General features: G+C 45.4%; 2 protein-coding genes and 1 non-coding gene across 3 annotated transcripts; 1 reads left to right on the top strand and 2 right to left on the bottom strand.

The window, feature by feature from the left end:
- Window positions 1-1272: 1272 nt before the first annotated feature.
- EDB91DRAFT_1252355 (uncharacterized protein) lies at window positions 1273-1888 on the bottom strand (the record flags this gene model as incomplete). The annotated part of the gene is made up of 3 exons (XM_041323504.1): window positions 1273-1440; window positions 1492-1677; window positions 1733-1888. The coding sequence occupies 3 exons, from the start codon at window positions 1886-1888 to the stop codon at window positions 1273-1275; spliced, it is 510 nt and encodes a 169-aa protein (XP_041173356.1).
- Window positions 1889-10042: 8154 nt separating this feature from the next.
- On the bottom strand, window positions 10043-10436 carry EDB91DRAFT_1058996 (zf-CSL-domain-containing protein; the record flags this gene model as incomplete). Its single annotated transcript, XM_041314205.1, has 2 exons — window positions 10043-10204; window positions 10254-10436. 2 exons carry the CDS (start codon window positions 10434-10436, stop codon window positions 10043-10045), a joined length of 345 nt encoding a protein of 114 aa, XP_041173355.1.
- Window positions 10437-10578: 142 nt separating this feature from the next.
- Window positions 10579-10651, top strand: EDB91DRAFT_t101. Its single transcript has one exon. It is a non-coding gene; the product is annotated as a tRNA-Thr (tRNA).
- The last annotated feature ends 2685 nt before the right edge of the window (window positions 10652-13336 follow it).

The following is a 13336-nucleotide window of genomic DNA, read 5'->3' as shown; positions in this document are numbered from 1 at the left end:
GCTGGTGGGAGCATTCCCAGCTGCTGGGTGAGTTTTTGCCTTCTTTAGTTGTATGGTCATGTAATCTCCATCCACATCAGGCTTCCGCTTCTTTGATGTGCCTATTGCCTTCTCTTTGAGGGCTGCTTTGGCTTTGGCTGTCATTTTGGTGACCTGTTTTGCTGTACCTGAGAAGATATTGAGTTGCATAGTGGCTGCTGAATTTTTACTGGTCACAGAGGGCTGGATTGGTGTAGTTCAATAAAATGCTTTACAGTTTGATACATTTGACAGCTGTACAGTACCCTCTTTATGTAGTCACATCATTATATAGTCACATGTCTTTTTTTTTAAAAAAATCAAAACCCAGGATTGGGGTGTGGGTAGGGGTGTGGGTACCACAAACCTGGACCCCTACCCCTACCTGGGTGGCACCCCTACCTGTGACCCATGCGTGTTACCCCATACCCCTGCAGAACCCTATGATGAATGTGACTTATTGTTACACTTGTCAGTGACTTCAAGTGTGACTCATCATGCCAGATTCTCTCAAGATGCATTGTAAGCTAAGTCAAAATGAGGAGACCAGTAGTAGAGGGATTCAGCTCTAAGGAGCCTGTGACACAGGTTCAAGTATACTAGTATATTGTATCTTCAAGGCTCCCAAGGTTACAAAGTCAATAGTAAGTGTAGAATTCAGACAATCAAGCGGTGAGAACCTTGTATATTCATACCATGCCACCAAGACATCCAAGTATGATATCTTTAAGGCTCCCAAGTTCCATACAGTTGATAGGTAAGTGAATAATTCAAGCACTCACAAAACCGTTCAAGTTGGATGTATATTAACATTGTGATCAAGACAAAGTGGTCAGGGAAAGCATCAATTCAAGTGGTGACTAAGACAAAATGCAAATTAAGATGGTCAAGCGAAGGAAATAAGTGTGATCATAAGATCTGCCAGAGTTGAATCAGGTCAGTAAGTGTGAACCCAGTGCTAGCATGTGAACCACTGGCAGAAGATGGCAAGAACAAATATCACTTGGCACTACTACAGCAGCTAGTAGTAGCAGTGACAGCTGTAGTATAAGATGACTACCACTAGCATTAGCAGGTGATGGTGAGGGAAGTGGGACAACTTGGACACTGGTCACCATGATCAGCACCTTGAAAAACTGAACAAGTCAAGTGTCGCACATGATACTGTAAGATGGTGGCAGATTGAACATCAGTGATCAGATAAAAATGATGATTAAACACTCACTGTCCTTGGCAGACTCTAAGTCCCATGCATCATTCCACCTCCAAGTCCACATCAGAGCCATTACTATGATCTTCAGACCCAGACTCAGACTCCAATATGTCCATGAGCTGAGCGTGCTTGTCCAGATCTTCATCATTGACCACACCATCATTGATGGCTCTATCATTGCCGGAATGATGGCTCTTCTTGGAAAATTCCTTTGTGGAAATGATGATGGTTTGGAACTTCTCATCTCAGAAGTTTTTCACAATTGACTTCACATATGAGTGTGTGGAAGAACCCCAGGTGATGTCATTGAATCCTGTTTGCTGATTGGAAACTTTAGCGGTTGAGTGATTGAGTGTCTTCAGCAATGGTATAGATTTACCCTTGGCAGTGAGAACCATTGTGATGGTTATAGTATGAGAAGCAACAAGCATCAATGCTTGCTTAACCTAGCAATGAGTGATCAGTGAGGTGTGATTAGAAAATAAAATAAAAATATATTACCACAGCACACAACAGCACTAGACCCCCAGCAGGATTCAAGCTGTCTCCTGGCTTGTCTAGTTCATGTACCTTGTGAGCACCATTGATGGCAGTGAAGTTGGCACAAAATGTTTGCACCATGAAGGCACCTTGATAAAGGTTGTGGAACTTCTGCATTGCATGTGAGTACCAGTGGCAGAGACAATAATAGAGGCAACAAATAGAGATAGTGAGAAGCATGTACAGATTTATCATCACCATTGGCCTTCTTGTACAAGAACCAAAGCTTGTCCAGCATGTAAGTAGTGAATTCAACACAATTATCATCCGAGTCCTTGAGTGTGTCCTGGGACTTAAGGTATGCAATGATGATTGCAATAGCTGCTGAGCCAATGAAGCTTCAATAGGAGTCAGCAACATGCTGAACAGTCTATAGTACCAGGTTGAAGTTAGTATTGCCATTGACACATATGAACACACTTACTATGATATACACGGTACTTGTGCTCATGACTTTGCATGAGATACTGGGGAAAATTGTGTCCCAGATCACCAGGGTATCTCAGCTCAATCCTTGCCCAAGCCCTGCAGGCTTTGCCAAAACACATGGTCTCTTATGAAGCATAGCTACTCACTTGTTTATCTTACACACTCACTTGTCTTACTTGCTCGTTAATCAATGGATTTTAATTTCCAAATGTGACTGTTGGGTTTTGTTTGCGACTACACTATGACTTAAGAGCATAGATGCAGTCCTGAACCACCTGAACTGGTCCTGAGACCTGAAGCTTAACATATTAGCAAGGCAACACACCCAATCACCCCTATTGATCACAGCTTGTTTGTGCAGTTTGAGTCATGAATTTAGATGTGACTCACAGATCATATTGTAACCCTTCCAAGACCAGTAAGGTTCATTGTTTGAAGGGCAGTGTGAGACCAATATCTTGCTCATAAGCTGGGAATGCCAAAACCTTGGATGGCCTAACAAGACCATACATGACCTTGTGAATATTGGAAGGCCTTGTTAGGTACCGTGCCAGCTCAGGAAGCAGAGGGGTTGGGGCTTGGCTTCAGCTCTTGCGCTGTGCCCTTAGCCGAGTACATGCCCTGAATTTGGAGCGGGTCTGATGTTGTCCAACAATAGGATGAGTTGACCGCTTAGGTCCGCTTTGAGGGTTGGGAGGTAAGAGCTACTAGCGGCGGGCTGACTAGGAGCAGAGCGGAGAAGGCGGGGAGTGATGTGGAGGGTGGATAGGAGCAGGGGGAATGATTGGTAGGAGCGGGGAAGGCGGAGTATAATGCAGAGGATGGGAAAAGGGACAAGGGGAATATCAATAGGGGCGGAGAAATAAGGGGAACACTTAGAGCACAGCTCTAAGTTGGAGCAGAGGGTCAGAGGGTCAGAGGTGACAACAAGTTGAGACTTGTGTCCAGAGGAGGCAAGGTCCTACTGAGAATTCTCACAAGAGGTAACTGCAAGAAGACAAGTAATATTAAGACTGGGGAAAATATCTAAGTACATGATATGTTATATACTTCTATGTATGAGGCAGTGATCAGGATAACTATGTTGTAAAGCTATGTACTAAGGATATAATTTGTAAGTACTTACACAGGTGAAGACATATGTTGGAGCGGATATCAATATGTACGTGTCGGATCAGTGATCGAGCGGTAATAGGAATTACCAGTGATCTGGAAGTAAGGGTCTATGTACCAAAGGGGAAAGTATATATCTAAAAGGGGAAAGAGGTCCAGTTGAATGGAGATGTTATGGAAGGGGACCGGTTGAGTGGTCGGGTGGAAGTGTAGAAGTGGAATGCGGACTGTGATTGGACGGAGCGGAGGATGGATGGAGCAGAGGTGGTCGGAAAGCAGAGCAGATATCAATATCGGAGCAGTCGGATCAGGTATATGACAGGTCTATGATGCCTTGCAAGGAAATAGCCCTGTCTTGGATGGCCTTTCAAGGGTGTGCAAGGCAGGTTGATCATGTGAGGCTGCTAAGGCTTGTAATGGAATACTAGGTCTTACTAGATCACTTAAGACTTGTGTACATCAGAAGGCCCTGAGAGGCATTGGATTAGCATAACACTGGTAGCTAAAATACATAAGTTGCACAAAGTCCATATGGCAAAGTCCAAAGCAGGTATTAAATCTATGTTAGCAGAAGCAGTAATGCAAGAAACAGAGAATGAAAGTGCAATGAGAGAGATGCAGTCCTAATAACCATTAGCCCTCTTTCATACAGAGGTTCTTTGAGGAGCGTCAAGATCAGTGATTTTCTTCTTCCCTCTCTTCTTTGAGGGAATGGGAGCTGTTGGAGCTTGCAGGGAGAAGTTGTTGTCATTGTCAGTCAGATCTGACAGTGGGGGTGAGGGGCATCAAGGCAGAGACACTGGCCAAGACTGCTAATTGTAACATCAATATAGTGGGAAAAAAAAATAATCCTGGCTGCATACCTAAATCACATTCAACGACTGCTTGGTCACATGCACACTTAGTGAATCCTTGTGCTCATTGTGAGCAGCAGGGCATTAAGGTTTTGGCTTGGGTTTTGGTTTAGGATGTGGAGGCTGATCCTTGTCATCATAGTGGATGGAGGCACTTGCAGGATGCTGAGGCTCACTTAGCCGAGGTCAGTGTTCCTCTCCATTAAAACCTGTAGCTCCATGGGCAGGTTGCATTGAAGTTGGAGCCTCATCATGATCAGAGGTGGAGTACCAAGGTTTATTGAACTTTGGAGGCAATGGTTCATGGGGATCAGATTGAGGCTGTTTGGGTTGCACTGCTATTTCTAGTTCATCATCATCGAGAGAGATAGGGCACTTGGATTTGATCTTATAAGGGGGTGGGGTATGGTCCTCACTATCAAACTGTGAGTGATACTGATGGTACTTTGACTTTGGAAGTGATACCGGTGGGTCTTCATTGTTGTCTGAAATAACCTGAGTGTGACACTGGTGCAGGGACCATGGCTTCACAGGTTGCTCTCACCTTTCCAGTTGAGGGTGGGTTGACTGTGTTCATGGTGTGCTGCAACCTCATCATCATCATAAACTAAGGTGTGACACTGCTGAGCATTGGAATTTGGGTGAGATGGCAAGTCAAGGTCGTCACCCACTCACCAAAGTCATTTGGGTGCATGTGTTATATTGTCTTCGTCATCATACTCCACATGGTGAGCTTGTTACAGCTGTGCTTATCTTACTTCTTTTTCCCTTGATCCACGCTTTCTACGCATGTCTCTTATCATGCTATATTTAGTTTGGTATTACTCAGACGCCTCATTGCTTACGCATGTGCTTACTGATACATACCTATTATTATGTCATACCCTGTACCCTGTATACTATATAAACCCTGGCTAGATGATGCTGATTCTTCAGCTTAACCTACGCTGGTTTTCCTCTGAAACATCTGACTTGATTCTAAGTTACCTCTTCAATACTTAGCCTTGACTTGACTTTGGACGTTCTTAAGACTGTTGTCTTGAACGTATCGACAGACCTTTGGTCTTATTGATTATTGTTTGCCTGCGTTATACTTCAGCATAACAGAGCTTGCTTACTGGTTGAGGGCTCTTGAGACCCATTAGAGTTGACCAGACATGACAGCACTGGGAAATAAATATCAGTACCAGCATTGCATATACATCTATCACACATCAGGAAAATAGTGGATCTCTTATTTGCACTTAATGACCTTATTATACCCTTTTCCTGTATTTGGATTAGAAAAGCAGATTCAAGTTGTTTGCAAAAAAGTTGGAGGAATTTTAGTAAGAGATATTCAGGTGGGTAAGGTGAAAAAGTCAGGAAAAGAGATGGTATTGCGCACTAAGTCTAATCATACTAAGAAATTGAATGAAAGTCAAATAAAGTAATGTTTAAGTTAGAAAGCAATCTCAAAGGCATTAGTGATGTTCTAGCCCAGCTTCATGCCCCAAGCCAGCCGAAGCCGAGCCTAAATAAGCCAAACCAAGCCCAGGCCCAAGTCACAGCCTGCCCAAGGCTTGGGCCTGGGCTTCAATTTTGGAAAGCCTAAGCCAGCAGCTCAAGCCACAGCTTGTAGCATCATTGATTTTTTTATTGATAATATTTATAACTAATTGATCATATGCTCCTTACTTCTCTGCTAATATTTGTGTATGCCTACACTCCACCTCTGCATTTGTCTGCATATTTTTACTTGTTTCTGCATGTCACTACTCACTTTTGCTTGTCTGTACTTGTTTCTGCACACCACCGCTCATTTGTGTGTGCCTGCATTGTTTGCAACATATAGGTGCATTTTATATATCTATGTATGTATGTACTTGCTTGTGTCTGCATGCTCACTTGTTCACATCACCATTGCAGAAAATTCAGCATGTGGGCCACAGGTTGCTTGGGCCCAAGCCCCGGCTTTGGGCCAGCTTGGGCTCATGGCTCAGGCTTGAATTCTGGTGAGTCTAAGCCCCTCCAGGCCAAGCCTAAGCCAGGGCTTTGAGCCCAAGCTGGGGTCTCTTCATCAGTCCAGTGAGTAGTAGTTGAGCCTGCGCTAGTACCAGTGTTCGCAGATGCTGTACTCTTCTGTTTCGCCATGACTTGGCAGTATGGACTCGGACACTGATTGAGTCACACGTGAGTCACAACTTGTCACTCGTTGCCACCCCACAATAGAAATACACTGTGAAATGAACTGCGAAATAAACTGAGAAATAAATGTAGCTGTCCAGGCTCTTAGGTTTATAAAACATATTGGAACACATAAGTTTGGATCAGGCAGTGAATTAAGAAAAACAATTGAAAAAAAGGCCACTCATTTTTGAAAAGAAGTGAAAACTATCGAAAAGTCCAAAAAATTCTGATTACAGCTCTTTGCATAAAGGATGGCAGTGGCGTGAAATTTTCGTTCAATTAGGAAGTGTTTAGACTTAGTGAAATTTGCTTGTGTAGCCTAAGGATGCATTGTATCAACATTGTATTACCATTAGTATCATCTTCACAACATGGGATTTCACAGGATCAGTCACAATGTCAAACTCGCAGCAATCTGACTCCATGAACGGATCCTTCTAAGCCTTTGCAACATCCTTGATTGCTGTGGATTCTCCGAACGCACTTGGTTTCGGATCTTGAGGCTCTCAGGCTGACGTTGTCATGAACTGTCAGCCTAGCACAACAATGCGCGGTCGTCTGCATGCTTTCGATCATGAAGATATTGATTGCCTACTTCGTCTCGTGAGGCAGAATCCTGATTATTTTTGGACCAGCTCATGCACCTCCTTGCGACAAACCAATTCATATCCGTCCATTTCGCGAGCTCGAACGTGCTGATGTGAGCTAAAAGAAACTCAATTGCATTGCCAATGAACGCAACGAGACTCTCCGTGCCGAGTTCATCGCATGCATCATGGGCTCAGTCTGTTCGTGATCTTCCGAGTCCCCTTCCTCCGAAAGTTCTTTGATTCGAGTATTGTCCTCATCGGAGCCATTGGAAAAAAGGTTACTGTCGTGCTCTAGCAGGCTCTTGTGTTTTTTGGAGTCATGAATAGTTATAAACGGCGATGATAATGATTTACCGGGGATGTGAGTGTACGACGAGCAAAATTTCACTAAGTCTAACATTTCCTAATTGAACAAAAATTTCACGCCACTGCCATCCTTTATGCAAAGAGCTGTAAGTAAAGTTGAGGTTTTACTGATGGCCTTGCGCATTGATTTTTCCCTTGAGGCTTGTGTCTGGGCTAGCTAGTACATTAACACGCTACTGTATTTGTAGTCTCCCAATCCCATCGGCGCTCCCGAGGTTCCCAACCTTGTCAAGGAGTTGTTTTTGGCTATAACTCTTTGCACTCGCGCTTTCTGAGTCACGCAGAGCCTATTTGCGCACGTTATCAGTCGAATGGCTGAGCAGTTTTCTCCGGCAGATATCTGCCACAGGGCCTGTCCCTTTGTCTCCATGAAATGCACTACAGGTGTCACCTCGGCTTCCTGTGCCGATGGATCTCTGTGAAATGATCGACCGAGGTCTCCGACCTCTATCTGACGTGGACTGAGGGGAAATTTTTTCACTCGCTCTCGTCGTCACGCTAGGTACGGTGCACAGTCAGTTAGGAAAGCCTTGTCTTACTTACACTCATCGTGATTCGTCGGATTAGAAATTCGAGTGCCGCTCGTGCTTCTTTCTCCATCCCGTAGGCCTTCCCCGTGCACCGACCACTGATTTGTGTTCTCCAACTCATCGCGCCGCTTTGGATTTATATACAAGCGTATCCCCATTAGCAGAGGTTAAACACCGTCCTCCCGGCTGTCTATGTCGGAAGCTCTGACCCTATCGGAGTCAATGAGGAGGTGTGGTAGTTGATAGTCGAAGTAACGAAGTAACGGTCGGACGGTCTGTCTAACCGTGCGTGAACTGAGTTCTCAAGATCCTATGTAGGAACATGTGAACAAGGATCAATTATATGTTCTGTAAATTTTGGTGTCTTGAGGAGCAACACCGAGACAAACGCACATCACCACCATGTCCTAGAGTTCTTCTGCCAATAGAAATAGGCTGAGAGCAAGTCGATTTCGAGCTCTGTTGCCAATCTGCTGGCATTGCAGATGTTATCTGTTCGAAGCGGGATTTCAGGTAGATGAGTTCTTCCTACATCGCCGTGAAGTTCTGCCAGAACAATATTCAACGCACTTCCTACAACCCGCGAAGTTATTCCAGAACAATATTCAACACATAAAAGCAAGTCGTCTTCCTACCTTGCCCTTCAGATTTATTCCATTCCACATCACATCCTCACAAACCATGCGTTTCTCCTCCGCCCTTGCTGTTCTTGCTGCTTTAACAGCATCAGTCTCTGCCAGCGACGCTGACAGTGGTGATTGTCCCAAATTTTGCCGCACCACAAAGTGTTGCCCTGGGCAGACATGCGTGCAGACATTTGGCCATCAGAATGGCGATCTTGTGAGTATGAGTAGTTTGCGTCCTGGATCTAACCACATAACTCACCGGCGTGGTACTTAGCCCGTCTATCAATGTTACACTTACAAGCAATGAGCGGCTTGTTGCGACAGTGAACTACGGTGAGTCGTGTTTTTGCTTTCGCATTGGTGTGGTATGGCTGATGGCACGACGCGTGAGTAGTTTGTTGCTGAGTCGATCAACGTGCTTGCTCTCGAACAAATTTCACTGCCGCGCGAGCAATGAAGATCTTGGAATAGAGGATCATCTCAAACACTTGGATACATAGTACATGACGGAAGTACTTATGATGCAATTTTCTAGTCTCGTTGTAAGCTTGAACATAGAAGCCCTCGATGACACCACAACTCCTCCCGTCATAGACGTCATTTAGTGGGCCTCATGGATACGTTTTTGGTCTGCAGTAAGCCGCTGGGGTTTATCGCGACTCCATTAGATGGTGTGCAAATCGTCGTCATCGAATTTCGAAAGGTCAAGATCCAGAAACGGGACTTGTGTGAGTAAGTCATGAAAGTCGATGCGAGTTATACGGAAGGACCCAGATCCAACAGAAGTCAGAACTGTTAGCTTCGGTGTCCTCGAGAACGTCCAGGCGTGAAAGAAGTGGTTACATATATATAGCAGAGACTTACTCTGTATCGCTCTGAGACAGACTGGAGAAAGAAAACCACTGTTCAACTCAAACACCGACGAGGCCAAGACGAGACAGGCGTTAATGACGTGACGTGACTAAAGTTGCCATGGTGCGGTCCTGAAGCTTAACATCTTAGCGAGGCAACACATCCAATCGCCCCTGTTGATCGCAGCTTGTTTGCGCGGTTTGAGTCATGAATTTAGATGTGACTCACAGATCATATCGTAACCCTTCCAAGACCGGTAAGGTTCATTGTTTGAAGGGCGGTATGAGACCAATATCTTGCTCATAAGCTGGGAATTAGATTGCTCGCCCTGAATAGGGAGATCTACCCGATCGCAAGGCGTGAAGTTGAACGGCATTGAATGGGTCGATGATAATAAGAATTCTCAAGAGTCGTATGGTGCAGCGGATATCGGAATGACAAGAATGAACGACGATAGACTTTTTGTATGTCGCTATATGCGCGCTACTATGCAGTGAAGAATCTGAAGATGAAGGTGGAACTGATTCCACATGATAGCGAATTGATCACGATGCGGTTCATGTAAACAGATCTTGTGTCCAACAGAGAAACTAGTGTTTTGGATCAGCAATGACCGAGAACATTCATAGAAGACACTGAACGACGTACGTGTATTAATATTGTGATTTTATGGGACCCCAGAATATCATCCAGCACCATCTGAAACAATGAGCGAGACAGAATGAGCGAAGAAGTTGATATCTCATGCTGCTGCAACCGCCGCCGCCAATGGCTCAGTTATAGTAAGCTTCTCAAGAGCATCCTCGAACTGGTCGGCGTCGCTGTCGTCATCTTCCTCCTCGTCTTCTTCACTTTCCTCCGACGCAGACCCCTCGTCATCCGGAGCCTCATCTTCAAAATCAAGCTGGTGCTCCTGTTAGTACATCTCGCCGAAGAGAATCAGCACAACCTACTGGATCATAGACCACTCTAATTATTAGGCTGCAGCTTGGACACGTCGCGATGTCCTCGCAGTTGGCAAGCTGCTTGCGAGAGATCTCGAAGCGGTCGCCGCAGGGACAAGGGTAATGATAGACGCCCTTTACCTCATCCCATACCATATCTTCAATTTCGATCTCGTCGTAGTAAGCCCCCATAATGTGAAGTCGTTGCTTGATAGCCAGTGACCAGTCGAATGACGGCTCTAGGCTCTGACTCGGAGAAGATGGCATCCGTAAGCCACGACCCACGTGACATGTTTTAGAGGTCGAGTTTGTCTTGGTCTGCCCGAATATCACGTCCCGTTTAGCTCAGTTGGTAGAGCGCGTCACTAGTAATGACGAGGTCAGTCGTTCAAGTCGGCTAATGGGAATATATTTTACTTGCGCACTTGCGTTATATACTATATAATATTTTTAGCGGTGGATCAGATTGCGGGTATAAACCTATGCAACGTCGATGATGTAAATTTGGTATCGATTGCTAAATCTGCTGATAGTAGCGCTCGGCGGTTATCGCTGTGATCATCGACTGCATGATAGAGTCCTTGTGACCCCCTAACTAACCTGACACCACGACACCTCCCGCTGTAGGCGCTGTTGAGCGGGCCTCATGGATTCGTTTTTGGTCTTCAGTGAGTCGCTGGGGTTTATAGTGACCCCATTAGATGGTGTGGAAAGTAGTCGTCGTCGAATTGCGAAAGCTCAAGATCCAGAATTGGCACCTGCGGGAGTAGGTTATGAAAGTCAATTACTATAGGGGAGGACTCAGAACTGCTAGCTTCAATGTCTTCGAGAGTATCCAGGCGTGAAAGAAGTGGCTACATATATATAGCAAAGACTTATTTTTTTTTCGCTCTGAGATAAAATGACTGCTCGACTCGGACACCGACGACTCACAAGGCAAACGTTAAGAATGTCTGGATACACTGAACGAGTAGAACGACCATCAAGTCATTCATAGACGCTGTCGTAGATCATTGGTCAGGTTTGCAATCCCATTCGCAGGAGTGAAGCAGCGAGACGTGGGCGGGCAGTGGATGATGACATTGTGTTTCCACCGCGCTGAGATTAATACGAGCTACAGGTTGGTTCAAGGATGGTGGGCGTACGACTGATCGCTCATGTTTTGGAGTACGACTGACATGGCGGCCTGTAGGGATGATTGATTGATTTTTGGCGGGGTAGTTAGAGCTCTTCAACCGGTATTATTATGTAACACACCAACACGCGCACTTTCAAGTTTCAACTTTGATCGTCCTAGCCTGATCACATAGGCCGGCCATTTTTATCAGTCTTTGAACTCGCAATTTGATAAGTTCAGAGATTTGTAGAAATGGCTGACCTTCTGTCAAAATACTGATCAGAGGTAGCTTTCTTTATGCCAGCCATTACTGTGTGTTTTGACAGTTCTGCCAATATAAGCTATCAAAGCATGTAGAAACGGCTGGCCTTATTCATAATTGGTTCACTCCAAGCCACCCACTTGCAGGCCATCGCTTCAGCGCTTCACTCTCATCACAAAGGCTAGCCATTTCTCCCGCTAGGTGTGACAGCTGTCGGGACACCTAGAAATGGCTGACCTCATCTTTCAACTTTGTTCACGATTGGTTCACTCCAGGCCACCAACTTGCAGGAAACCTTGTGAACCTATCAAAGCTTAATTATAAGGACCTGGAGGCTGCGGAAATTCTCTCTCTGTGTCTCTCTTCCGTCTCGCTGTCCGTCTCTGGCACATAATATGTCTCGCCATCCATATTGCCACACACGCACTGCGGATACTCTCATCGCACGATTCGACGCACAATCTTGCTGATATGCATATCTACTATCAAGCAGAGTCGTCGGCATAAACAGGAAATCAGTAAAGTCGAAGAGGAGGTCGGTAAGGTCAAAAGGAAGACCAGTCAGCTTGCAGAGAGGATCAGTGAGCTCTACGAGAAGGTGGGCAGCCTGAGGGTAAGTTCCCACATCATCTCTGTCGTGAATCTTACTGATGTACGACCTGCCCCTATTATCAAGGAGTTAGAGGAACGTGAGAGGCTCAGAGAAAGCAATAGGGAAATTTACAAGCAAGTCCTGCAGGTACGTGTCACCACTACTAGTATCTTAGTCATTGTAATAAACATTGTTGCAGAATGAGAAAGCTATCGCATATCTTCAACGTCGTGCGGTTCTCGATGATGCCCAGGAGCAACAGCTACCAACAGACACTGAACGTTTAACTTTATACTAAATTTGCCTTGGTCACATACTTCAAACACGTACACTTCCCTGGTCCGATCCACGCATATATAAATCACACCTTCACCTCTTCTTGTGCCCGCACGAAGTCCCGCACCTGTTCTTCGAATCACACTTTCTCCTTGCACGACAAGTGTTGTCCCCCATGCACATGAAGCACCGTAATTCGAGCCGGGGCGCGTATCCTGCTAGTATGTCGAAGTGGGACTTGTCGGATGCGTCAAGGATTCCAAGGTTCCTGAGTCGTGGAAGATGCGGGACGAGGATCTGCACGTCAGTGCCATGGTGTGAGGGAACGGTAAGCCTCCTGCCAGCACCTGGTGCTCGGGTTCAGGATTTATCATTATATTATCCTCGACGATGTTATCCAGTACAGCCTTGAGGATGCTGCACACTGTCTCTGTCGGAAATGAATGAAAGTAACACCATGGCATTTTTCTTTTTCGCCCCATTAATCACTGGTGACTGTAAAATCCTAGTGATAAATAATCAGAATCGCTGGTCAGGAACATCAGACTGAATCAACACGTATTCGATATCGTTTCAAAGCAAGAGAGTTTAGGGGTAGCAGCGCGTACATAGAGCCATTCAAAATACTTGAATCCTCTAGAATCATCCTAGACGATCGCTTACGTTGGTGAGGCAGCGCTCGAGTAAGTACTGTGAAGTCGCGTCTGGGAGTTGAGAGCTGCACTGGGCGGAAAATGTAATGCCGAAGACCTGATCGAGTTGCAACATTACTGAAGACCAGCAGGATATCGTATAATTGGACTCTCATTGCCGCAGTATGCCATTTCAAGATGAACAGTGCTGAG

This window comes from Suillus paluster (genome assembly GCF_016628075.1).
Source record: "Suillus paluster strain FC165 chromosome Unknown EDB91scaffold_66, whole genome shotgun sequence".
NCBI lineage: Eukaryota > Fungi > Basidiomycota > Agaricomycetes > Boletales > Suillaceae > Suillus > Suillus paluster.
This window is presented reverse-complemented; position numbering and strand designations above follow the sequence as displayed.